We start from the raw sequence: 27,676 nt of genomic DNA on the forward strand, positions 1-27,676 counted from the left end.
ATGTCCCAGCCATCTTAACTGATGAAGTTTCACTACTTCATCAATTGATTTGCCATCCTTACCTAGTACCCGTTTCCTAATAACTGTGTTACTTCTCCGGTGTTCCCAGGATATACAAGCAATGCTTCGAAGACATCTATGATCGAATACTAGTAACCTACGAACATCATCTACTCTTACCGACCATGTTTCACTGCCATAAAGTAGGACGGAACGAACTGCTGCATAGTAAACCCGTCCTTTGGTTGGTAGACAGATATCTCGCCTACGCCATAAATGATGCAATTTGGCAAAAGCTAGTCGAGCCTTCTGTATCTGTGCTGAGATTTCATCACACACTAGACCACAAGGGCTGATGAGATTCCCAATCATTAGTTCAGGTGTCGATGCAACCCAATCCTGAAGCAACATTTTGCATTTCGTGGGGGAAAATCGCATGCCGAACATGCTTGCATTGTTGCTTAGAGTGGTCAGAAGACTCTTCAATTTGTCAGCGTCTTCACCAAATACAGCTATGTCATCGGCATATTCTAAGTCAACAAGTGAATCTCCCGATGTAAGTTCAACCCCTGTAAATTTAGATGAGGAAAGTGTCATCTCTAAAAGCACGTCAACGACAAAGTTAAACCAGAATGGAGAGAGTGGACAGCCCTGACGAATACCACTTGAGGTAATCAATTTTGATGACAGTTCGCCATAAGCTCTCACTCTACCAGTTGTGTTCGAGTAGAGAGCCTTTACAAGGTTAATGTACTTCTTTGGTACTCCTTTCAGTGACAAACACTGCCATAGAACCTCACGATCAACAGAGTCAAGTGCCGCCTTAAAGTCGAGAAAAACTACCATTGTGGGGCATCTGAATATGTCTATGTTCTAGGACCTGACGTAATGTGAATATCTGGTTTATACAACCACGTCCAGGTCGAAAACCAGCCTGATTTTCTCTAGTCTGTTCCTCACGAGCTTTATTTAGGCGTCGAAGTATTATTGAAGCTAACATTTTAGACACTACATTAGTCAAACTGATTCCTTTGTGATTGTCACAAGAGGACTTTTGTCCTTTCTTATAGACTGGCACAATCAGTGATTGAGACCAGTCAGATGCGATTACGTCCAGTTCCCAAATTCTACTTAAGACCTCAGTTAATCTCACTGCTAATACTGGACCACCATCCTTAAAAATCTCAGGAGTAAACCTGTCAGGGCCTGCTGCACTCCCTCGTTTCAGATTTCCTATGGCTTTTTCAACTTCGTAAAGAGACGGAGGACCTACATTAACTTGCCATTAGGTTGACTGGAGATCGTGGGAAACCGAAGTGTGACTGAAGGCCAGTTGAACTGATCCCTAAAGTGTTCTGCCCATCGATCCAATCTCCTGGATTGAGAATGTATAATGTGTCCATCTTTCTCTGAGATTGTTTCGCTAACAGTCGGTTTCCTTAACAAGTCTGAACAATTGTCTGCTATTACCTATTGCTACTGCCTTTTCCATCTCTCTTGCTTTCGCTACCCACCACTGTTCACGATCATTGCGTAGACTTCTTGTCAGCTTGCGCTTAAGCTGACTCCGCTCTTCATTATGTTCAGAGCCAGATGGAATGAGTTTCCGAGCATCTATCAGTGCGATAGATGCTGCTGAGATCCAGTGTTGCTCCCTAACCTTCTGGTTTACCTTACTAGCAGATATCACTGCTGTTTCCACAGCTTTTCGGATATCATCCCGTGCTGCCTGGGGATGGGCATCACCTACATGGCTGCCTAACTGTTTTCCTAGTTGTTCCTGAAATATAATCTTAGCTTGACTATCATTAAACAGGACCCTAAGAGGTTTACTTGCAGCGTCTTTCTTACATCCAGTAAGACGCATACAAATACGCGCTCACACTAGAGCATGATCTGAATCTAAGCATGTGCTCCAGAATGAGCGACAGTCTTCTATCGAGCCCCTCCATCGGTTGCCAATAGCGATGTGATCTATTTGGGTCCAACGTTGGGACGAATTAGGGGGTCTCCATGTTAAAAGATGTTTTTCCTTATGCTTAAAGTTAGTATTTGCAAGGAACAGGCAGTTATCTGAGCAAAGCTGCAACAGACGGTCGCCATTATCTGTTCTTTGAGCCACGACACTATAAGATCCACCTAGGTGTCTTTCCCTATCGCTTAGTTTACCTACTTGAGCATTAAAGTCACCAGCCACTATTACTACATCAGAGCGCCTAGCTTTTCGGAGAAGGTCGGAGAACTTTCTGTAAAACTAATCTTTTACATCATCTGCGCTGAAGTCAGAGGGAGAAAAGGCAGAAACGACGAAGAGGCAACGACGAGTGTCCCTATCTTTTCGGATCCTTACTGTTCCGTTCAGTCGGACAGCGCACAAACGACTGTCTACTCGGATCCACTCTAAGAGAGCTAGTTCTGCCCTAGGACTCAATCCCATACCTACGCCGGCGAGGCCACGGGAAGCAGAATCAGGGCTTCCAGATATACGAAGTGTGAATCGAGTCGGTTCTTTATTTTGGCATGGTGAGGTCAAATGAATGACGCTACTCGGATCCTGTATGCGCGTTTCGGAGACGCAGCACACATCGATGGGGCGGGATTCTAAAGTCATAGCTAAAGAAGCCTGCTGTCCTATTTGGCCCAGTGTTCGGACGTTAAAAGCTCCTACATGTAGTTTAGAGCGTGGTTTCAGGAGACCAGGAAAAGCGTTCCGCGTACTCGAATCGTTTGCTCTAGCGGTGCGAGGTGATAAAGAGACGTGAGGAGGGTTAGTCATGGAGATAAGAGAGGTATTAGGAGGTGTAGGAAGGATTTGAATGTGACCAACTTGGTCTCTTGTGCTGTCACGGGTATGAGGGCTGGTATCACTTCCCGGCTGCCCACACCGTGGAAGGGTATTTCTTGAGGAACCTGAAAAGGAAATTGGATTAGTGTTGGTCTTGACGACCTGGGAGCGTGACCGCAGAGCCCAAGGTACAACTGCTTGAGGACGGTCGCGCACGGCCTTTTTGTGGAAGGTTTTTGACGTGTTAGCTCCGTTCTTCAAAGGGCCTTAACGCCCGAGACAGAAATCCGTGAGGTAAGGTGAGGTGTGACATTTTTAGGGTCGACCTTTTCTAACCCCACCCCTCCTTGTGGGAAGGCAGCATCGCTGTCATGCTGGATGTCCGAGGGAAACACCTTACTGCTGTCACACCTCTGTACAGTCAGCAGTACGACTTCGTCCTCAGACCTTGAGTTGCTGCTTTTAGTCTTACTGTTCTCCAATCGACCTGCCTGGCATGGTAGAACCTACAGGAACATATGTTCCAGCCAATATAGCTCGGTTGGGTCATCACGGTAGGCAATCCCGACCACCGCGTCAAGGTAGCAGCTTCGGTCGGGCGAGATTCATTATGCTTCACTAGTAAATGTAAGCATCGAACTTTATTTGTGGATATGACTGGATGCTGAGGATATTCCCATTGTGACTCATTTGTAGCTGTATTAACATAGTATGGTTTTCCACTACTAGAGAAGATTCAAATAACCAAAACATGTGAATTGAAATCCACCCCATCACATAAGCTAGTGACTATCTAAACTCAGTAGCGGACTGGATATAGTATTGAGTTTTAACCAAGGAAGGAACATCAACTCTGAGATGCAGGTATATCCAGCTGATGAGTCCCAATGAGGATGAAATGCGCGTCCTACATTTCACTACCAATCACAAACCATCTATGTTCAAAGCTGTGTCTGATAATTAGTTACTTTTCTATTGCTAACCGAATGACTATTTGCATTATTCGATCAAGTAAACCAATCAGGCACAGAGATGCAATAATATACACTTTTGTATGTAATGATAGTGATTGTATTTCAAAGGAAGATCGACGTTTACATAGAATTCCAATCAATGATTTTTATCAGCATTATATGAAATCCTATTAAACTGGCAATAATTATTATCAATTTTTTTGGTTAACTGTAACGTGAATAATAAATACGTAATCACTTGACTTCATCAAATTGGTTATTGAATTACATTTTTTGTCTTAATTAGGATCGAGGTCAATAAGATACTAGATTGACTACTAGTTAAACTACACATTATATGATAAATTTTACATCAATTAAATTAGTCGTTGATAACATAATAGTAAAATTTAATATTGACGATATACACCAGTAAACTTATATGTAAAAACGATATTTCGAAACATACTTTATAGTAGGTTATACGAGCTAAGATATTTTCTGTGCAAACAATAGACGTTTTCATAATATCTGGTATAGTCGATTTTACAGGCTGAGATGAAGGTGGTGGCTGAGCAATCACAGTTTCATTGTTTGGATCCCCCTCATTAGAGAATTCATACTCCGATGGAGGAGGAGGTAAGTCTGTCTCTGGATCGAATGTTTCTTTGCCAGCTTCTATATTCACGATAGCTTCTCCAATACACTTTGATGCTTCCAATAATTCTTTTGCTTTCCCTAGTTGGCCTGTATCACGAGCTTTCAAAGCAGCTAACTTATGTACATAATGGCAACAGTATATATGAAAATTACTCACATATCAAATAAATAAATAAATAAATAAAATACTCATCCTTCGAAGGCAAAAAGCAAAGTGAGTAAGAAATTAAACAGGATAATAATATCGTGAAAGCCATCGCGCACAATCCATTTTACCACCATTTTTACTTCAAACAATAGGGTTAGGATACTGAGGAAGTTTTCCAATTTTTCTCATTCCCCTTCGACCTTACAATTGACTAAATTCTGAAAGTACTAAAGAGAATGAGTAGTGTTGATGTCATAGAACTAATACTTGAAAAAATAAAACTGGGCTTTGTAAATTCATGATATTCGGTCATGAGCGGGCCTCTGAACGTCAGCTACCAATCTCTAACAACACTGACTCATGATGAAGCTCAACAGTGCGTGTTCGGGCACAGTACATATTATCATTTTTGACCGTTAACATCATCTCGAAACGCTGGATTTGGTGACATAAAAGCGTACTGTGTGTCGTCAAAGTCAAAACCGTACGTTAAGTACGATCGAAATATTTCGATCGTTGTAAAGAAATATGTCTGCTTTGACACCGTTTATTTTTCTACAAATATGAATCGATTTCCATAAACTATTCATAATTTGATAAATTATCAAATAAAACGTCTGAAAAGATTTTTAACAAACAGTTATTTCATAGATTGCATTATAAAAATTGAGAAAGTAGCTAACATGAGTCAAGCTCGTTTGATACTCATACATTATTACATGTGTACAGCTGTTTATGCGACCATACATAATAAGAGAATGAGTACTACACTCTGGATCTTCTTAAAAAAACAAAACATGAGAACAGACGACAGTGAGATAATTTTAGAAAACCAAGCTCTTAAAACACAATCTGAAGTATATAAAAATGTATCTCTAACGATCTAGAATATCATGTTCACACAAAGCACAATATATTTTGGTCCCATAAATGAATTTGACCTGAATTTCACAGAAAACGGATGATTCTTGTTGAATACACGTAAACCCACACAATTCTTAACACACCAATATTTATGTTTAAATACTGATCTGTCCTACTAGTGTTATAGGTACGTACTGTGTCTAGAGTTAATCAGTTAGAAAAAATAGGTATTTTGACTAAAATACCAACCACTAAAGTATTAGTAAAATTTTCACCAACCTAACGATAGAACTCACAGAACAGAATTAGTACAGATAAGTTCTTCAACAAAGCTATGATTTACATTTACTGAGTCAAACAAAAAAGATTATTCAGAGGTATTAGATAGAATACGATTCAAAACTGTGATCAAATGGTTAAAAAAGAAGTTGGAGGATCTAAAAATACACAGCACAAATCAGAACATGGAGCCTGAAATAATTGGTTATATAATGAATATACTAAAATGCAATATAGTGTAGAGAGTTCATGAAGGTCTTCGGATTGCATGGTTTACATTACGAAGGGATATCGATTGAACCATCGGTAAAAACCTGGGAGCACCGAAAAGTTGTTTTGTATTAGTATGGGACTCCCCAAAAATACACAGCCACGACCCCTCCAAGGATCGAATATGGGATCCTCATATCCCGCGGCGTGGGCTTAACTTTTAAACCGGTAGGTTTGTACCCAATAATTTGCATTTCTAACTTCAATTGATTCATAATGCTGAGCAACCAAGGTCAGTCTGTGGTGTAAACTATGAAAATCAACTAAACAAATCAAATCATATGGGAATAGCCATCATCTATGAGACAATGGTTTGAAAAAGGGGAGAAAACGTATCCCGTTAATCTACATTTTAGAACCTGAAATACACACGATAAGTGATATGATAGAAGCACCATGACGTAATACCTGAGTTTTATAAATGTTTACATTAGGTTTATATGTATTATAATCTGCTTATTCTGCAAATAAGTATTAAGAAATTTGTTTTTCACTATAGATTTTAAAAGGATGATTAAATGATAGATAATTATATATATATTTTTTTACAAAATGTATCTACCTAGGATGCAAATATAATTTATTTTGATAAATCAGTACTTTAAGTTTGCAAACAGCAAATAAAAATCCCGTATTTTTACAGAATTCATCCTAATGAATAGTGACCAGTGTTACATTTTTCCAGTCCTTTTTATTCTTGATCGAATCCTATCAATTAAGTTGCAATGTGACAACTGGTATGAATGACTTGACACTGTGGATCACATTGAAATGTTAGGCTGTCAACTACATTTAAACACCTGACATAAATTCACACTTAACAGCAAGTATTGTTGTTGAGTTATTAACCTACTGTACTGATTTCTAGCATTCACAAACTCATGATAAACTGAAAGATTTTACCCTTAATTTTGTGTGTCTTATTTACATGAGTTACTTAAGATATTTCTACGATTCTGAAAAAATCTACATTATATCAAAAGTTTGAAGTTGAGTCTATTATTTTATGAATTTCACTAATCAATAGAAATACGGAATGTTGAACTTTGAGACAACTTTAGAAAAACAATCAGATTAGATTCGAGCGTTTAAGAAAGCTTTTTTTGAAAAGATGGAAAAACAGATACAAGAAACTCCACTGATCAGGAACACAACATACCAGTGACAAACAAATTAAAATTTCATTATATTTTGTCTTAGACTCTTGGTTACATGGGCTTGATTTATTTAGTTACATACTATGATTTGCATGATTCATTTGCTTACATACATGAAGGGTGAAGTTTAAAAAAAAAGTTAAAACTGGATTACACCATCGCCATTCCTATACAGCACCCATAATTTGAATTTTTCCAGTTATCAGAAATAGAGTAGCGTACATCCAGAGTAGAAATAAACCAAACAATTGATATAATAGAAAAGTGTATGACAAAGAAAAGTGAAACAACAATCATAGTATAAACTATTTTACAAATTTACTTTGTTCTACTTAGAAATGGATATAATTGAAATAGACTTCAAACTAACATTTACTATTGTATAATCGTAATAACTGTTGACAATAATTAACTGAATAGGAAATTTTCAAAGCAAAGTAATCCAACAGAAATCTAATATGCTTCAAGGACGATAAACGGATGGTGTTCTGAAAGAAAAGGGAAACTCACTTTGTATTCTTTATGACGATTTTTCAATAAATCTAGACCAGAATTAGAAGTTTTTGGATTGATATAATCCAATACAGCTTGACGAATATCAGGTTTTACATCAGCGGCAGTCGGTTTTAAAGTACTTCCTGAACTATTTCCCAAAGCATTATTATTTGAAGGTACCTTTGCCGGTTGTTAATTAAATATATTTTAATTTTAAATAAGAAAATGTAATTTCAGTCAACAAAATTTAAGGTTCAGTAAAAGGGAAATTAAAACAGCACTTATCACAAATCAATAACGAGTTGTGGGACGGATAAAAGCTTAGAAGCATTAAAAACTTGTTTTTAGAATATATGGATTGTGGTTAGCAGTGGAATTTGGGACGAGAATTTCTCCCTATATGGTACTCATATGCAGCATGAATCTGGATCCAAAGTACGAGTTTCAAATAGGACATAACGCAAGACCTGAATCCCACTTCGGGATTCAGTCCTGAATATCAATAATAGGGTAATCCAGACCCTATCTAGTATTAACGTAATCAGCAGCTTTCTTCTTAGTTTAAAACTTCTCAATAATAAGCACCTTTATAACCCCCTAACTCACGTAATCGAATCCAAAACTTTTTAGATATTTCACGGACAGAATTTATGTAAATCAATCACTACTTTACGAGTCAAAAATCTTGTGCAGAAACCAATGATACTATCTAGTTTCGTAATAAGCAAAAGTAATTAAAGTAAGTTTTAATTTATAACTATTCATTGGTTTGAGGTTAATGTAGTCGAAAAACAATGATTTAAAGCATCATGAGTTTGTGTAATAATTATCATTATTTTTAACGATTTATAAAAACTTTATCCTCATACCAGTTTTTGTTCTGCACATGTTAAAACTACTACAACTGGTCTTTCACAGAACAGGTCTCAAAACAGACCTACAAGTCCTAACGTCTTCTGGGTTGCATAATTTGTAACCTCTATAATAACGAGTCACATACTTTGATGAATAAAGTATTTGTTCGACCGTTCCCAGAATATTCTAAATCTTATCACCATGTGAATTACTTTACCAGCAAACTTTCCAGACTCTGGTATAATTTGCCATAATCTGTCCGTGAGATAAAGTCACTCTCATTCTTTGTTCGCTGCATCGATGCTTCCCCTGAAAATGCTTTAAATGTACTTACACCTGTAAGTATATTCCATTTCACAAGTGAGATTATGAGAACTTTGGAAGTTTAATCGTTTTTATTATTGAGGTCACTAGTAATATATATATATCCTGAAGTATGATAACAACCTTTGGATTTGTCACTGAACCACTGTTGGATGTATTACTAGTACTTATTTTATGATCATCAAAAATATCTCCTTCGTTGACTTCTAATTCATCCATCTTATTAGCTCTGTTCGATACAGGTGATTTCCCACTTTCCATTGATTTTACTAGTTCAGCAAGTAACAATTCATCGTCGTTATCACAATTTGTTCCGTTCTATCAAAGAACAAGAAGTACATAGAAACAAAATATTAGATTTTCATAATATCTGAACATTTTATCGCCAAGTTATCTGTTATGATGTAACAGCTTTATATTATTTGCCTACAGCGAACGCCCAAACAAGGGCATTCTGAACTGGTATAAAGCCCAACGTTCATGTGTCATTTTGATCCTACTAATTACTTCGTACTGATTCAAATAATTAAGGACAACTTTTATGCACATACATTTTAATATACGTGTGAATCGATTTGGGCTTGTTTGTCTATTGTCCATTCAGCCCATATAAACCGATTAAACAATTCACGCACTGATTAACTGTCAAGTCATTCTACATACAACACGACAATCCCTACACTTACTCTTCCTTGATAGCGGTCTGATCGCCTGAGTTGCATGTCTGAAGTATAATATTTCTAACCACTTTGTATCTTGACTTTTTTGCTGTTATACCGTTGGCAAAAGCTGAAGTGACGGTATTCCAGTCGACTGATTAGACGAAGCTACCCGGAATGACAATGTAGCCACCAATATCGATATTCAGTCTATTTTAAAATAGCTATAGAAACTGTTACCGCCATATGCTTCGCATTACCAATATCTTTTTAGTAGGTTTCCAATCCCAAACAATTTACGTATCATATATTTTGAAACAATCTACGTTTCTTTTTATATGTTGGATCCATATTGTACCAACCTAATTACCCTTGTAAATTAATGCGTATTCTGTAATTTCTGGAATATATGTGTTCAATTAAAATATTTGCTTTCCAAAATAAGTATCAGTGAGATTGCTGTAGATTTCATCAACATTGACTCATAATTATCGCTCATATTTTATGGAAATAGCATTTATTTGGTATTATAGACCGTCGAAGTTGACTTTTACAGAATATTTGGATCGTCAAAGTGAATTCTCGTAAATCAGTTCACCATGAACAATGAACAGCGACAGGGTTTTCTTCTTAAGCTCAATTAATTGAGGATTACAAAACTTATTAGGTCTATAGAAGGATCCTTGTAAAGGTACAGCCATTTCAAATAGATATATTTATAACCTTCTGATATGGCGAACAAGAACCGAACCTGGTAATCACATCTAGACTTCAATCTTGACCTAAAAAATTTATAACATTCTATCACTAATGTGTTAAATGACGTTCAGTCGTTAATTCCGTGGTACGTTGTATACACCAATGTCTGAATGCGATCTATATAATTATTTGACTTATGAATTTTAAATATAACCGAGTATGGTTTGACAACAGCGTTATATTTCTGATGAAACATAAGACACACGACAGAGAAATTTACGAAAACATTGTGAACGTTTCTTCGATGATACCCTCGTCTTCCTCTGTATTTAAATCCTAATAATATGACGCGATTTTATATACCTAATCTATAAGTATCAGTATAGCAACTTTGCCCTTGAAATTATGTATGTATATGTATATGTCAACAGTGAGGAGATTCATTACGAGAGAAAAGCTTTTGTTAAGTGTATAAAGCAATACTCTTTGACATGTAAAACGGTCCTTCACTAAAATTTCTAACAAATAAGAAACGCAACTCGTATTTTGTATATCTACATAAAGCAACAAACTAAAGCATGATAATTACCTTTGAATTCGTCGTCAGACCACTGTTTCTTGGAGAACTCAGCAATGACGATCCAAAATCACTTCCTTCGAACCCCGATGTTTGATGAGGCAGCTTGGAAGTACTACCAGTACTTGTCTTTTGATTGCCGAAAATATCTTCGTTGATTTCTAATTCATCCATCTTATTAGCTCTGTTCGGTACAGGAGATTTCCCACTTTCCATTGATTTTACTAGTTCAGCAAGTAACAATTCATCGTCTTCATCACAGTTTTTTTCATCCTATAAAAGCATAAAAAGTGAATTAAATGTATAATTCTATACGTAAAATAATTGACTTCACATTGTTTAAACATTTTTCAGGCTATTACAGGTAATTTTAAGAGGAAAATAATTTGAACCTTTTGAATAAAGATACAAGCGTAGGTTTACTTGATGTGCTATTGATTTACAGACTTTCAGTCAAGTAAACAGAACTGTAGTAGCTGTCAGTCAGTTACAACGTAGGACCAGGCACATATATGTGTCGGTCCAAGTTGCCACACCTCATTAGCACAAGATGAACACCGGATTCACAGAAGCAGTTAACTCAATGGCGTAATATATAAAAGAAAGATTTTACATAAGGATATAGTGCAGAAAGAAAGAATTAGTTCGTAGAAAGAAAGATATGAAGCGATTTTAATCTCAGCTTAAGGGAAAATAGTGAGTGCAAACACCTACGTCATTGTCATCAATTCTGAGCTATGTTACCTAGAGTCTCCAACAATTGGTTACGATAGTCACGCGGACCGCAACCAATTAGTCTGCATCTACCAACATGGCTCAGACTAGAAGTCAGTGACTTCAGGGACTGATGCCACGTTTTGGTTTGGCTGTCCCTAACTTTCTTCCAACCATACCCAACATTAGTCAGCATTGCGCGTCGTGGCAATCGGTGTTCCGGCTTTGTTTTAAAAAGGGGGAATATGCACTCAAGATTATGGAGCTTATAAATCTTCTTACTCCTATCAACTTCAGATAACTGTAATGTTAAACAGCTCGAAGTAATGAACAACTGTGGAAACCGGAAACTGTTTCAAGATTTACACTGGCTACTACCATCTTCAATTTTATGATCAACATACTTTCAGTGTGATGGTGATACACAGGATGTAATGCGAAAACAATAAAACAGTAAATTAGATGTGCTCAGAGCACTAAATTCTACCTATTGGTTTACAAAATCAAAGCAAGCCACACACTTGGATTCAGCTAGTGAGTATCATCTTTTACCCTTACACAGTGTTTGTGAAATGAGAACAAATACATGTTTAGGCCAAATGCCCTGGTACAGCCGAGATTGGGGAGAGTCCGCTCTCCCTCTCGAAATGCTCTTACACGGCCACGCGTATATAGCCTCTGCCAGGGAAGTCCTACTCATTGCCTTCTCGTGGCGGGGGTGTTGTTTACGAAAATGAGAGGACGAAAAGCGAATGTCCGGCGCTTTAACCGGATCACAAACCAATGGTGCACATGGGCTCCAGTATCCTGCGGGAACAAATGGCGTATGAACCAATGGTTGGTCACCGGCTTCCATGGGATTGCATCTCCTTACGATGCTCCACTGCCTTGTGGATTAGACCTTCAGGTCGAAGGCTCGGGGAGTGGCCCCCTAAGAAAACCACCTGCTTCGGTTTGGGCACCTGGGCAGTATCACAGCCCACACACAAATGATGAACTCTTTATGTCTATGGAAATTACTTTTCTCGCTTCGAAAAACAATCAATTGATTCAAATTATTATCATTACAATTATTGTCATTATTAATACTATTATTATTATTATTACTATTATCGTCATTATTATTGTTATTCTTTTTCTTCTTATTATTATTTTCCACATTATTCACCCTCTTTTATACTCATACAGCGGCTCGTCTTTGGTGGAAATTCGACTGTATCTAAACGTTCTCGAGTCACTGTCCGGTTGAAAATTGTATGTTACCACCGAATATGAGTACTGAGACAGTTTTTCTGAAACCACGTGCATCATTCAAAATGGCTGCCTTCAACGTTTACACACTTATGCAGGTCGGACAACAGATCGGGCTGGCTATGTCTTTGGAAAGTCTTAATATTGATGTTTGCTGTCTATCCGAGACCCGTATTCAAGACTCTGGTGAAGTACTACAAATTCGCTCTCCATCTGTCGCTTCGAAAAGCTTGTTTTACGTGCGTTTATCCGGGGACTCTGTGGCATCTTCGTCTGGTCTTGCTGCCGTTGGTGTCGCACTAAGCGCTAGAGCTGAGGCAGCACTAATCGATTGGATCCCCATTAACAGCCGGTTATGTGCTGTTAGATTAGAAAGTTCCATCAAAGTGAGAAGAAATCGGCGTGAGAAACTATGTCTTTTCGTCATCTCCGCCTATGGTCCAACAGATTGCAGCCCGGATGCAATCAAGGATGAGTTTTACCACCAGTTATCTGTTCTTCTCCAGAAAGTGCGTTCGACAGATATTGTAGTACTAGCCGGAGACTTGAATGCTCAGGTCGGGCGTCTAGGCACAGAAGAGAGTCGTTTAGGTGGCCGATGGGGACTCGTTGGTCGCAGGTCAGATAACGGGGACCGTCTACTGCAACTTTGCACAGACCACAACCTATTTCTGGCTAGCACTAACTGTCGGCACAGTCATCGCCGATGTGCCACCTGGCGTCCTCCCTCTGAATCTCAAGCCTGGACTCATATTGATCACATTGCGATCAGCTACCGCTGGCGTGGTTGTGTACAAGGCTGCCGCTCCTTCTGGAGTACCTATCTGGACTCTAACCATGCCTTGGTCTGCGCCAATCTTACCTTACTTTTCAGTGGCCAACGAAGTGACCGCCATCAACGGATTGATATTAGCAAGTTGGTTGCAACTTCTGTTGCAAGTAAGTATCGAACCGAGCTAGCCTCTAGGCTAGCTAACATTCCACTGAAAAGTATAGATGAGCATTGGTTGCAATTGCATGACGCCATGAAAATGGCGGGTACAGTCAGTTGTGGGTTCGCGAAACGTCCCGCTTATAAGCACTGGGTTTCTTCTGGTTCCTTACAACCCATTGAAGCCCATCGGTCTACTCCGGGTGACCGTGATTTTGACCATAAACGAAGGATGTTACGTAAGGAAATTGAGAAAAACTTGCGTAAGGACCGAGAAGCCTGGTGGTCGGAGCGTGCTAATGAGCTGGAAGCAGCAGCTGCATCTGGTAATTACCGGAAGCTCTTCCAACTCATCCGAGCCACTGGGAGCAAGAATTCTGGTGTGAGCGAAACAATCTGTGGGGATGATGGGATGCCAATCACTAACATCCATCGACGTCTTGGACGATGGGCAGAATTTTTCGAAGGGCAGTTCAACTGGCCTGCTGCTCCGGCAACATCGGTCAGACTGCCCTGCCCTCAATGGCCGGTGACGATTGATCCACCAAATGAGGCGGAAGTCCACAAGGAACTCCAACTCTTGAAGCGTTACAAATCACCGGGCCAAGATGACTTACCTCCGGCTCTTTTTAAAGATGGTGGTGACTTTCTGACTAAGGAATTGACGACGTTGTTTACAAAGGTCTGGGAACTAGAGAGTGTACCAACGTCATGGAATGAGTCGATAGTTGTCCCTATCTCTAAAAAGGGTTCACGTCGTTTCTGTAACAACTATCGGGGATAAGTCTACTTCCGATTGCGTCCAAGCTATTGGCTTCCGTCATACTTCGTAGGTTGTTCAAAACCCGAGGAAGATTGACTCGCGTGGAGCAGGCTGGGTTTCGTTCTGGTCGAGGATGTATTGATCATATCTTCACCCTCCGCCAAATGTTAGAACACCGCCATACTTTTCAAAGGCCAACAATCATAGTGTTTCTTGACATCAGGGCTGCCTTCGATTCGGTGGATAGGACTGTTCTCTGGGATTGTCTATTGAAGAAGGGTGTGTCTGAGAAGTTTATTAACATCCTAAAAGCCCTATATACAAACACCTCAGGCAGAGTGAGGGCATACAACCACCTTTCTCCATTGTTCCGTACGAGTAGTGGGGTTAGGCAGGGTTGCCCAATCTCACAATTCCTCTTCAACTTTGCCATCGATGATATTCTGGAAACAGCTCCAATGGATGTAAGTAATGGCGGTGTAGATCTGCTGCCTGGAGAAAGACTTCTCGACCTTGAGTATACGGATGATATTGTCTTACTGTGCGATAATGCCCAAAACATGCAATCCGCACTTAATCAGTTGGCAATCAGTGTCCGTAGGTATATTATATGGTTTGCACCTTCGAAATGCAAAGTACTTCTACAAGACTGACAGGATCCTAATCCTGTACTCACCCTGGATGGTGAGCAGATAGACGTAGTCGAGAAGTTCGTGTATCTGGGTAGCTGCATAAGTTCTGTTGGGGGTGTGAGTGATGAGATCAATGCACGTATAATGAAAGCCAGAGCGGCTTATGCCAATCTGGGCCATCTTTGGCGCCTTCGTGATGTTAGTCTGGCTGTAAAAGATCGGATCTACAACGAGTCGGTGAGAGCAGTTTTGCTCTATGCTTGTGAAACCTGGCCTCTCCGAGTTGAGGACGTTAGACGACTCTCTGTGTCCGATCATCGTTGTCTCCGAAGGATTGCTGACATCCAGTGGCAACACTATGTTAGTAATGCAGAGGTTCGGCATCGTGTGTTCGGGCACAGAGATGATAATGCAATTGGTGTCACCATCTTGAAACACCGACTTCGGTGGCTTGGACATGTTCTACGAATGTCGTCCCAGAGAATTCCACGTCGTGCATTATTTGCCCACTCTGGGACTGGTTGGAAGAAGCGGAGAGGTGGTCAGTATATGACATGGTGTCGTGGGATGAAAGAAAGCTGCAAAGGACTGGCTTCTGTTGGTCCTTCACGACCCCCTGGCTGGGGTCCTAGAGATGGTGTTACACAGTGGCTAGAGACGTTATCAAATATGGCTCAGAATAGAAGCCAGTGGCGATCCTGCTGTAACCTTCTTTTACTTTCTTCATAAAAAGTGGTTGTGTCTCCCTTAACTGAAAGATTTCTTCTGATTGTACCTGTCTGTTCCGCCATTTTTACCATCATTATTATTACACCACCTTACATCAATCTCTTTTTTTTCTCCTTCCCCTTAAATTCTCATTGTTTTGTGTGGCGCATATATATTTGGCGCATTCTTGTACCAATATTTATGTGTTCAAATAAATAAATAAATAGATCATTTCTAAGATTCGAAATTATAGGAATATTTATCTAATATTCAAGTAAGGAATGTTCTTATGAATTTTAAAACAATTAGTCCCTTTGATAAATTTCGATAATGCAATGAGAAGTTCTTATGAATGTTTTTCAAGTTATTGTACGAAATATGAAGGATATATATAACAGCCATATCTGACGTCATATGATAATAGGTCTAACAATCATTCACATATGACTACAGGGATTGTGTTGGATCATTAAGTACAAAAAAGTACTTCAGTCAGTCATAGAGTAGTCTGGTACATAGTTCGATTTATAAAACTGATCAAAAAATTTAGTAAATAACTATCGCCTAGTTGACCTTACAAATATTCAGTCAGTTAGTCAATCAGTCGCAATGTAAGACCTGGTATGTATGCACATCGGTTCAAGTTGCCATACCGCATTAGCACAAATCGATTAAGTTATCAGGTCAAATCCATGAACAGTACAGGTGGTAACAGTATCAGTGGTAGCGGGAAAGATTAAGCATCGAAGACACGACTCGAGAAAACATAAATTAGTGAAATAGAAAAAATGTTATGCACGATTTGGAATCTCAGAATTCCGGAGAAGACAAAGAATGGATTTACGTTCCCGATTGCATAAGATTTTCGGCCATGTCATTCAAAGTCTCTAACCATTGGTTACTGTAACCAAGCAGACGCCGACCAAGTAGTCTAGATCTATTAGCGCTTTTATAGACTGATGCCATATTTTTGGTTTGACCGCCCATAGCTTTTTTAAACCTACTCCAGCACCAAATAACAACCCCCGTCGAGGTAGATAGTGGTTAGTCATACGTAAAACGTGTCCCAACCACCTCAGTTGATGATGTACTAACTCATTAATCGATTTCCCATCTTTACCTAGTGATCTACTGCTAACCCAGGCACTATTTACTCAGTGGTCCCAAAATACAAAAGCAAAGACACCTATGATAGAATACCAATAGCCTATGAACATCGTCTACTCTTAATGGAAATGCTGCACAACCATAAAGTAGAACGGAACAAGCTACTGCATGGTAAAGTCGTCCTTCGGTTGATAGATGGATATCTTGCCTGCGCCGTAAGTGATGCAAGTTAACGAAAGCCAATTGAGCCTTCCGAATTCGTGCAGAGACTTCGTCAGACACCAGATCATCAATACTGATGAGACTCACAAGACAATTAAAGCGGTCGATGCATTCAATTGCTTCACTCCCCATCATTAATTCAGGCGATGACTCAAGTCAATCCTGAAGTAACACTTTACATTTGGATGGAGAGGACCGCATCCCAAACACGATTGCATTGCTGCTTAAGATGAACAGAAGAGTGCATTTCGTCAGCATCTTCGCCAAACAAAACTATATTATCTGCGTATTCCAAGTCAACGAGTAAATCTCGTGTTAGATCAATCCCTGAAAAGTAATTAATGCCTTTTTCATTTTATTTTGACTGCATACAATGACCATCTTTTTTCTCCGAAGGTCGAACGTTTAATCCCTTGATCCTCGGGCTGAGGAACATAACCTCTACAATGTTGCCTGCTTTAATCCACCCAAAAATTATCTTAATTCAGTTATGATGAACGTATAATGATGTAATTCACCACATACACAAAGACAAGAATTTTTCAAAAGACTATTTATGTTATTATATTTAACACTATGATAAGGGAAGACAAGAAAGCTAACTTTCGGAGTCATTCACCTTAAGCCGGAATCACATAGGAAAGTTGAGGGATTTTGGGGGGATCCCACCAGATAATTGTAATCAACGGCTAGATACCAATTTTTAGCTCAAAATACATCGTACCAGCGAAAATGTATTCAACTTTAATGATCACAAACATTATTATCTTATTGTGTGAATTCTACTCCCTCTCATCATCTACATTATTCAACTACTGTTGGCAGCATTACATTAACCGCTTGTTTTAGCTATCTTAGTCTTCTGTGTTGGATGGGGACATTTGCGCCACGTTTTGTCATATATTTATCTTCATGGTTAACTTATAACTTCCCAAGAGGAGGCATTTACTTAAAAGAATTTCGAAAAGAAACTAAAATTATAATAAAAGATATATATGATGGCATAACATTTCTGAGTCTACAAAATCGATTGTTTCAGAGGCTACAGAGAAAATAAAACGATTTACACCCAGTAAAAGTGAAGTTTTTTGTTTGTCTAAACTCTGGATAATTATCTCGACATAAGATTATCAAAATCTAGATGATAAAATGCCTACAAGCATGAACACAATGGCAGTAAAAAATAGTTAGCACTACGAATAAGGAGTTAAGCATCGAATCCCTAGCCTGATGCGACACAGTTAAGAACCTTGAGTTGTAACTTAGTACTCAAGGTCCATATATAAACCTAATCAGTTTCGAGCATATGGTGTTTCGAATGAAGTCAACATCCTAATTATCATAAAACTATCGGTACGTTTTTCCTTTGCATATCCAGATCCCTCACATATTATGAAGCTGTTAACAACTAAAGACGGAGGAGCATTTAAAATACACTTCTTGATAAAAACAGTTCATTTGCTGAACTTCGAGCGATTAAACCAATTGTGTTGTACATAATCCTAGATCACGGTTAAACACTAATTCTACTTACCTGATCAAAAGACGAAGATTTATTAGAAATCTCAAGGGTTGGATCATCATGCAATAAGTCAAGTAATTCCTGTTCAAGATCTTCACTACTGAAGTCGATATCACCAATATTGTCAGGATTGAAAGTAGTGTCCTTTGCCTCAATTTTCTTAGATTTCCACTGCATTACGAAATATGGACTCAAAGAATTTTCCGCCAATTATAAGTAATCTGATTTAACTTATTGCTGAAGGATAGAATGTAAACCACAAAATCTTTTATTGGTTGTTTTAAATGTGAAGAATATGGAAGTAGCACGGTTTCAGTTCAAAGTAATGATCTGCATAACAAATAAGAAAGAATCTTTAAAAACTTTATTTTCAGTAATGAGTATCAACCAGTCACAATACCAAGCAAGCAATGTCTTTTACTTCGAGATCCCTTGTATAATCGGCGTCACGTTCAGAGTATTTCTAGACAAATTTTCAAATATAACAATTGTAGAGAAACGGCAACTGTATGACGCAGCTCTAACATTCACATTACATCGCACAAATCAGTAAAACGTTAGTAACCTAATTATTTCGACAATTTATTGACTGAGGAGAGATAATAATGATATTCAATAAACATGACAATACATATTGTGCACAAGATAACGAAGCAACGAAGTTAATGAGACGTGATGAATTCAAATAATGAAAGTAAGATAACCCGTTTCTGCCATAGCATATCTCACCAACGCCAGTTAAGGCAGTTCACGATTCATAACAATTTAATCACGGGTTTGTGTTCCGTTAATCTTAGTTTACTTTGGACAACTGGGCAGTGTTACTAGCACTCATACAGTCTCACCGTTAAAACAAGCTTCAACTTCGTTAGTCATATAAAAGGGAACCTTCTTATAGTGACTATGGGACAATTAGATAGACGAAAACCCCCTAAAACCTAACGCCCAAACACGTTTGACACCAAATAGATAAGAATAGGAATCTACTGACCAGAACTACAGACGTTAGAATACACGAATACCTGGTGGCACTCCAAGCTAGTCAGTAACTTGTTTGAGTCTGATATTTGATTATTTTAACAGTCCTATGACAAAGCTCGATTTCAAAAGCGAGTACGGAACAAACGCGCAATAAAATGTTCACGGAATTCTAGTCTGACAGAAAAATAAATAAGAATTAACAAGAATATCGACTGTTACAATTACTTCCTAGCTGTTTAATGGACATATTTGCCATTTCATTTACGAGCTTTCCCGGGACTTTTACTTGAGCCGATATATTGCGATTCATCTCCAGTACTCAGCCTAGTTAGACAAAACAATAATGGACAAATGGAAGATTATTCTCAAGCCTTGACCGTAAATCCAAGAGAAATTAGTATGAATTTCACACCTAAAAATGAGTTAACAACTCTACGACAGATCAACTGCAACATTTCAACGACTATGAGCGAAGTAGCTGAATATGGGAATTCTTTCAGTAAATGGAATTACATCCGTTATGGTTGATTTTTAGGCACATAACCTCATTACAAACATGCAGATCTATTGAGGATTAGCTTATAATATTAAATTCCTGGAAATTCCGAAATTATCTAGAGAATTCCAACGCAATATCTAAGATCCGGTTATTTACCAGAGCATGAGTACTGAACAGCTGATTAATCTGGGCTACAGCAATACGAGGCGTGACTCTAGAAAATTCTAAGCGACATCTATGATTAAATTAAACAGAAGTTTTGGAACTCTCTTATTCAACCAGTATGGACACGATGACTGACCTAAAATCTCCAGGTTTCTGAAACCTTGTTAGTAAGATGGCGAGAGTTTAATGGCCAGCTAGTAATGAAATATTTCTGTTGCAATCTCCCTACATGAATTAACAAACACATATCATACGCCTACATTTGCACTTATAACATTGGATGTCATCAAATGTAACGCACATATGAAATTGTGCACTCCAACTCAGCTTAATCTTCATTACCATAAACATTATCGTAATTTTTCTTTGATTGGATAAATATGGTAGTGAGTTTGCCAAAGAACAATAAAACTTCTGAGGTTCGTTACTTACGTGTCATCAGAGATGTATTCGATTACTCTTTTAATGTATTCAGGGCTAAGTAACATGACCTGAACTATGCCACGCGATCAAATTCTTTGGGTAGTTCGAATGCTTCCGGACGTAATGGAAAAAGCCTTCGCTTGACAGGCTTTCATATCTAGCAGCAGTGGACCATCGAGGACTAAAAATTGGAACATAGATTTAACGGTAAATTTTAGATTATGTTGAAACTATAGTGTCACGTTCTCTCCTGAAGGACTCATGAAAAGTCGTTCGAACCACTACTACTACTCGTAAATAGTAAAAGGTGTGCCTATTGTCCGTTCTGTTATTTTGTAACTCTAATTTCTGGGTAATATCCCTACGGTTTGCATAGAGACTGAGCCTAAGCAGGTGTTTCATGGGATGGCTAGGAGTGTTAAGGATTCTCTAAGTCATTAAGTTTCAGTTTCAGTTTGGGAAGGACAGGAGACCTGATGGCCTGTGTTAGTCCTGGCAATGGTGGTCCCTCAGTTGATCCAACTTTCTTTTGAAAAAATCGACGGATGGGGCCTCAACCACGTGCTGAGGTAATGAGTTCTATTCGTTGATGATTCGATGGGAAAGTCCATGGTCAGCTGACAAGTAATTTGTTCTTGGCTTGTGAACCTTTTTGGAGTGTCCTCGTAAATTCTCTGTTTTGGAAGACAAGAAAAATGAAGGCATATCAGGTGCAAATTTGGCACTAAGCAATTTGAAAACTGTAATCTAGTCGCCTCTAGTTCTGCGACATGACAACGGGAAAAGGTTCAGCTTGGCCAGTCGAGCTTCATACGGAAGCTTCGCTATATTGAGAATCAGCTTAGTTGCCGTTCTCTGAACCTTTTCCAGAAGCTCATTGTCTTTTTTTAAGCAGGGGCTAGCCGCTTGTATGCAGTACTCAAGTTTAGGACGAACGAACACTGCATACAAAGTCAAAAACGTCTCAGCGTCGACATGACTAAAAGCCCTACGTATTGACCATAACGTTCTAAAACCTTTGGCGGCTATTGCATGGCAGTGTGCAGTAGTCTTTAAGTCTTGACTAACGATGACTCCTAAGTCATTATATTTCTGGACGACAGGTAGTTCAGTGTTATTCATCGTGTATGTATCTGTACCTTGATGACGGATATGCATCACGACACACTTGGAAGTATTTAACGGCAACTGCCAGGTTTGAGACCATTCAGATAATCTCTTCAGGTCATTTTGAAGTTCTAAGCTGTCACCCCCACATCGTATCGTTCTCCATATCTTGACATCGTCAGCATATAGCAAGACCGATGATGATAGGAGACAAGGAAGGTCGTTTACATACAAGAGGAACAGCACTGGCCCCAAAACTGTACCCTGGGGCACTTCACTAAGCACAGTTTCCCAGCTAGATAACTTTGAGTTCATCCGTACTCTTTGTTGACGCCCAACTAAGGAGTCTTTTATCCACATCAATAGATTGCCTCCAATCCCGACATTTATTAACTTATATAACAGCCGGTTGTGCGGAACTTTGTCAAAAGCTTTGCTGAAATCAATGAAGGCTACGTCTACAGGTAAATTTTGGTCCTTAAGAGCATACGAGCTTTCACGAGCCACTAATAAGTTAGTGAGACAAGAGTAACCTATTCTGAAACCGTGCTGCTTCTCCGAAAGGTTCTGGTTTTCATCGAGGTACTTAAACAACTCCTTCCGAATAATCTTTTCTAAGATTTTAACAACCACACTAGTTAAGCTTACGGGGCGGTAATTCTCAGGTTTGTGTTTCGTACCTGTTTTGAAGACAGGACTTATTATGGCGTTTTTCCAGTCTTTCGGTAAACGACCCTGCGTTACGGATAGGTTAAAGCATATACTTAAAGGGTTCGCAACGAAGTTAGATAATTCCTTCAGTAGCCTAGAATGTAGTTCATCGGGCCCTGTGGATTTACCTATGTCAAGCTTATTTAGTAGACCAAAGACATCGAGTTCTTTAATGGTCACGCCATCTAGTGTATGTGTGGGAGGATCTGTATGCGCTGATGGGAAGGGTGCTTCTATGGTGTATACATTGCTAAAGTAGTTTGGGAACACGTGAGCCTTACCAAAGTCGTCCTCCACTAGTGACGCGGCAGTACTGTCTCCCCATAGAGCAGGAATATTTCCTCTTCTCTTTGTCTTTTGGTTTATATAGGAATACGAGCGTTTAGGACATTCTATGGATTCCTTAACAACTTTTCTTCGTACAACTTTCTAGACTTACGGAGGGTCGAGACGCAGGTATTCCGGACTTTTTGATACTGAGATTTAGTCTCATTAGTCCCCAGTAACCTAAATCTATCCCACATTTTTCTTCTTTTACGGAGAAGGATACGGACCACCCTACTGAACCATGGTGGGGAGTTTCTCGCTCCCCTTGGTATAGTCCAAGGGATGTGGGGTGTAGTAACTTTTAAGTATGAATTTCGGAATGCGTCTCAGGCCGTTTTAATTGAGGACTCTGGGTCTATTGTCCAATCTACTGACGATGCTGAGTGCACGATATCTGGTATATTTGCTTTCCAGACGTTAGGTCTGGATTGGGCTGACCCGTGCTCGTGACTGACAGTTATATGGAAGTCGAAAATTAGAACTGCGTGATCACTTTTACCTAGGGGTGGTGTATAATGAAGGTTCGCAACGTCATCCACATAGTGAGTGAGTATCAGATCTAGTAAGTATGATTCAGTGTCCGGGTCGTACCTAGTCGCTTCTTTCACATGGTGCACTAAAGCACATGTGATAACCGCATCAACTAGTTCCTGCTCGAAGGAATTTTCTGACGATTCAGTTCGCAGATTTTCCCAGTCTACCATAGGTGTATTAAAGTCCCCTAGGATTAGACATCGACCACTTTGTGACCAAATATTGAGACTGCTTAGCAAGACTTCATTTACCTCACAGCTTGGACTGCGATAGACCAAACCAATCAGCAGCTCTTGTCCCTTGCATTTCAAGTGGAGACTAACTAATTCACACGTCCCACTCTCATAGGATACACTGTCAATAATGGCAAATGGGATAGCCAGTTCTAGGATGTCTGTACTCTAAAGAGTAAGGATCTAGTGACTTGTGGAGTTCTTCATGAGGTCCTCGAACTGGTTTCTTGGCTCGCCTTTGGATATGTTCCAATGTATTCCCATCCTTTAAGAGTTAGGGAATAAACACTACATTTCCATACCCTAGGTAAAGTCAAACAAAACCGGCGAAGATTAAGGAGGGAGCTCTATTTTCGAACCGGCTTAAAATGCACCTCAGTGCTATCAGTGCAAGGTTTGCTCCGAAATGCACTTTGTTCTCAGTTAATGTAAGACATTCGATCATGTAGAATTACGGGTGAAGCTCTCGATAATGCAGTTTGTGTGTAACGGTTGAGTCGTTTGAAAATACTGTTCTGCCAGAAGTTCGGCGGCATAACTGTCGTTGCAGGGTGAGCCACTAGGAACTAGCATCTGGAAAACTCTGGTATTCACTTGCTGAAGAGAAGGTGCATGACGAAATTAGCCCATCCGATCAGTACTATGTTCATCAATTAGTCTTACATGATACTGAGAGATACCTTCTGTTATTATCTTTGTGCATCAGTAACTTGCTTGTTCAAACTGTCTAAATGTGATTTCTTCACAAGTCCGTTCATATTCCAACCATTACTATCTTTTGGATCTTAGCGTTAGAAGACTGAGATTTTGCAAAACTCTACGTTGCTTGTATTGTAACACGTGGGACCATGAGCAGCAAGAAATCCCAGAGAGCGTCCACGTTGAAGTGAGGGTGAACTTCTTGGTCCAACTACAGTAAATCATTTTGTTGAGGTAATTTAAAGCTTATTTAGAAAGTTTCATTCATGAAAATCCCTCCACTCACACTATATAATGTATTCCTGTTGATTTCTTCAGATATACGTTTTGCTGATCGTTTGATTCTATTTAAGATGGTACAATTTGTATTTTACCTTAGTTCTTAATTTTCTTATGTCTTTGTTTAATTTCCATGTTTTTACTTAACTATATGTTGTTTTTAATGATATATAGTTATGGCGGTTGCCTCACCGATTCAATTGCCTTCTTCATGATGTTGCTTGCTTTGACTGGAATTGTGCATTTCTCATGATCAATAAAAGCACTCTCCCCGAATCAGGAACACTCCTCGTTGTGACGAATTAAAATATCATATTTCGAAAAGTCTGTATGTAATCTATGCAGAGAAGATAGAATAAAATTTACTGGTTGCAAATGGCAATTCTCTTATATCCTCGATCAATTTAAATATTTAATGTAATTTAGATTCGACTGCTGGTTAAACAATCATTGACTGGGTAACTGGGTAGTGTATGTCTTGGTGCGTATTTAAATTTACAATGAAATTTAGAACCATCATTTAGCAAATTACTTTATTTTGGTTGTCGATGAAACTTGAAGCTATGACGGCGTGACCACTTGTTCTCAGGGGAGCCAGAATCAAAAGGTTGTCAATTAAGAATTCCTCTTTTGTCAAAGTATAATCTAAACGTAATAGTGTTTAATAGTATTACCGGCTCTTGTTCAGTGATTTGTGATGCCCATTTCTTTCAGATATTCCTATCGGATAAGTTCTACTAGCAATACTAAGTCCACGTGACTCACCCATTTTGTTCACTAAATTAGTTAAGTTCGTTCATAATACACCTGATGAGTCTCTCCCAATGTTATTCACAGACTACATTTATTAGATCAGTATGATGTCATGAACTAAACAAATGAGGACATATAAGAGCTATATGTGCATTCAAAGAAAAATCGTGCTCCGTCATCTGATCAGCAAGTCAGTTACTGCGGTACACTTTTTTGAATCTGAAATGATTTCTCTTTACATATTTGTCCGCGGTAGGACCTGATCATAGACTGTCAGAAAATCTGAACCTGAATAACACAGGTGCATAATTACTTTAACTGAAATGTATCAAACGTTATGTACAGACACTATCCTTGATTGGATTTATGAATAATAATTCTTACAAATAAGATACCTCGTTTTGAACAAAACAGTGAGTGATTGGGTACAAGTTGTGGTAAAATACAACCTATCACTAACACAAAATGCCTACTGTGAAATTCAGTATCGTATCTAACAGCGAACATATATTCCCAATTTGTATGAGGAGTATAGAATTCGTTAGGTATCAAACACCAGGTACCTTTACTCCCCAGCCTGATCGTCTCTGTGACGAAATATACAACCGAGCAGATAGAACTGGGATAATTGATACTCAATATGGATCTCCCGTTACATCCAAGATTACTAGAAATTCAGAGTTTTCAGTGCAACTTCTATACCCGATTAATAATGCTCCAACTAAACACTGGTAAATAGAAAACAAAGGTTTGACTATAAGTACGGCACAGTGTAGACGTAGATTAACATATAAAAATGCGACTAACATAGATACTTGAATAGTTTGGGAACACAAGTTATGCAGTCCCACTTGTACTAAAAAAACTGATTTGACTAAGTAATAAAAAGTATGTCTTCCACCGAGCAGAAAACTATACTCTGTAGCTCAAGGAATATTGACAATCAAACTACAATGTGTTAGTAACGTGAAATGCTGCAAAATATCAAACCCATCACTCATCAGTTCTCTCAGAAAATGAGCTACTGAAATTCTGAACACCAATATTCATTTCTGAAAGACAGGACAACTGATTAACTTTGGCTGCACTTGAACGCAACTCGATTTCGTAAACATGGCCGTCTGCTTAGCGATCAATCAGAATGAGGCGGGAATGACTATATCCGCCATCTTTGTAAGCAGTGGCGTTTGGCTGTCCTTGTTCTGTGTTTTTTCAGCTTGTTCTTTTGTGTAGCTACATAATTTAATGATTCAGTGTACTTAAACGCCGCAGTTATTTTGATATTCTATCCTGCTACCGATGTTAACGCTGGAGAAATTGTTTAATGACAGTGATTTTGAAGTATGTTCAGTGCTGGATGTACAGTCTACAAATAAACACCAAACATACTTATCGCTATCTTATCATGTGTCACAGCAACAGCATCAAAGGTAACTCTTTTCACATTTCCAAGCAGACTGATTTGAATCAGTATACTCATTAAAAAAGTCAGCTCTACTTAATCAACTGATCTGTTTCGTTACAGGCTCCAAATACTATACCTAAGTGTACTATAATTCTATCGACTAAACTGAATTTTACGACAACTAAGAATACTAAACTAAGCAAGTGCCATAATTATTGTTTCATCTGCACAGACATATCACTCAAAGTAGTTAAATGTACATAATTCAGCCGATAAACCCAAAACACGAACTATATGCCAGTCAAGCTAACCTAACAGAAGACAAATGGTATTGTTTTGAGACTGAAGACAACAGTCAATTGCTCGCAAAACATAGTTTACATCACAACAAACCTTTCTTCAGCAACATTATTTACTGACGATCTATGTGAAGAAAATTAACGATGCGATTAAACTTACTAGGACTTTGGATATCATTCCAGCATGCAATGTACGTACAGTCGAACGTGGCGAATAAAACTTACAACCAGAGCAAAATTCACAACATAATCTAGTCATTTAATAAAAAATACATTATAAAATGACAAATCCCATAATTACATGAACGTAGACATTACCGTTATTACACTGGGTGATACATTAGGTTTACATGGAAACGGTGCGGATAAATCCACACTTCACTTTCTATAGCGATACTCAAAAACAGTAAAAATAACAACCTTTAAAGTGCAGTGAGCGAATAAACAAAATTGAAGCAACTAATGAGAAACTACATAATACTAAGGATGCCACAGACATTCGGCGTTTGGTAGTAACTTCCCTCGTAAAATATTTTTAATCGGACGTCAGGCCAATCAAAAGTCAAAAATCATGGAGTCTAGAGATATCTTTTACAGGTTATCGATGTATCTAGAAGCGTCTTATTCAGGCTCACTAATATTTGCAAGTGATGTACAACACAGAGTATGCACTCGTGATCTGTTGT

General features: G+C 38.7%; 1 protein-coding gene across 2 annotated transcripts in view; it reads right to left on the minus strand.

Annotated features, from left to right (window-relative positions):
* Positions 1-20,535, minus strand: part of CC2D1B_1 (Coiled-coil and C2 domain-containing protein 1B) — a 32,080-nt gene extending 11,545 nt beyond the window's left edge. Inside the window, exons 1-6 of one of the 2 annotated variants that reach the window (XM_051211829.1) lie at positions 20,481-20,535; positions 18,588-18,905; positions 10,738-10,998; positions 8,914-9,108; positions 7,627-7,791; positions 4,208-4,513 (exon numbers count right to left, since the gene is read on the minus strand). In XM_051211829.1, coding sequence (XP_051071936.1) covers positions 4,208-4,513; positions 7,627-7,791; positions 8,914-9,108; positions 10,738-10,998; positions 18,588-18,752 — 1,092 coding nt within the window. In that variant the 5' untranslated portion in view covers positions 18,753-18,905; positions 20,481-20,535. Of the gene's footprint in view, positions 1-4,207; positions 10,999-18,587; positions 18,906-20,356; positions 20,446-20,480 lie in introns of both variants that reach the window. The other variant, XM_051211828.1, reaches the window with a different exon arrangement.
* Positions 20,536-27,676: the final 7,141 nt, after the last annotated feature.

Source organism: Schistosoma haematobium, chromosome ZW, assembly GCF_000699445.3.
Source record: "Schistosoma haematobium chromosome ZW, whole genome shotgun sequence".
NCBI classification, from domain to species: domain Eukaryota; kingdom Metazoa; phylum Platyhelminthes; class Trematoda; order Strigeidida; family Schistosomatidae; genus Schistosoma; species Schistosoma haematobium.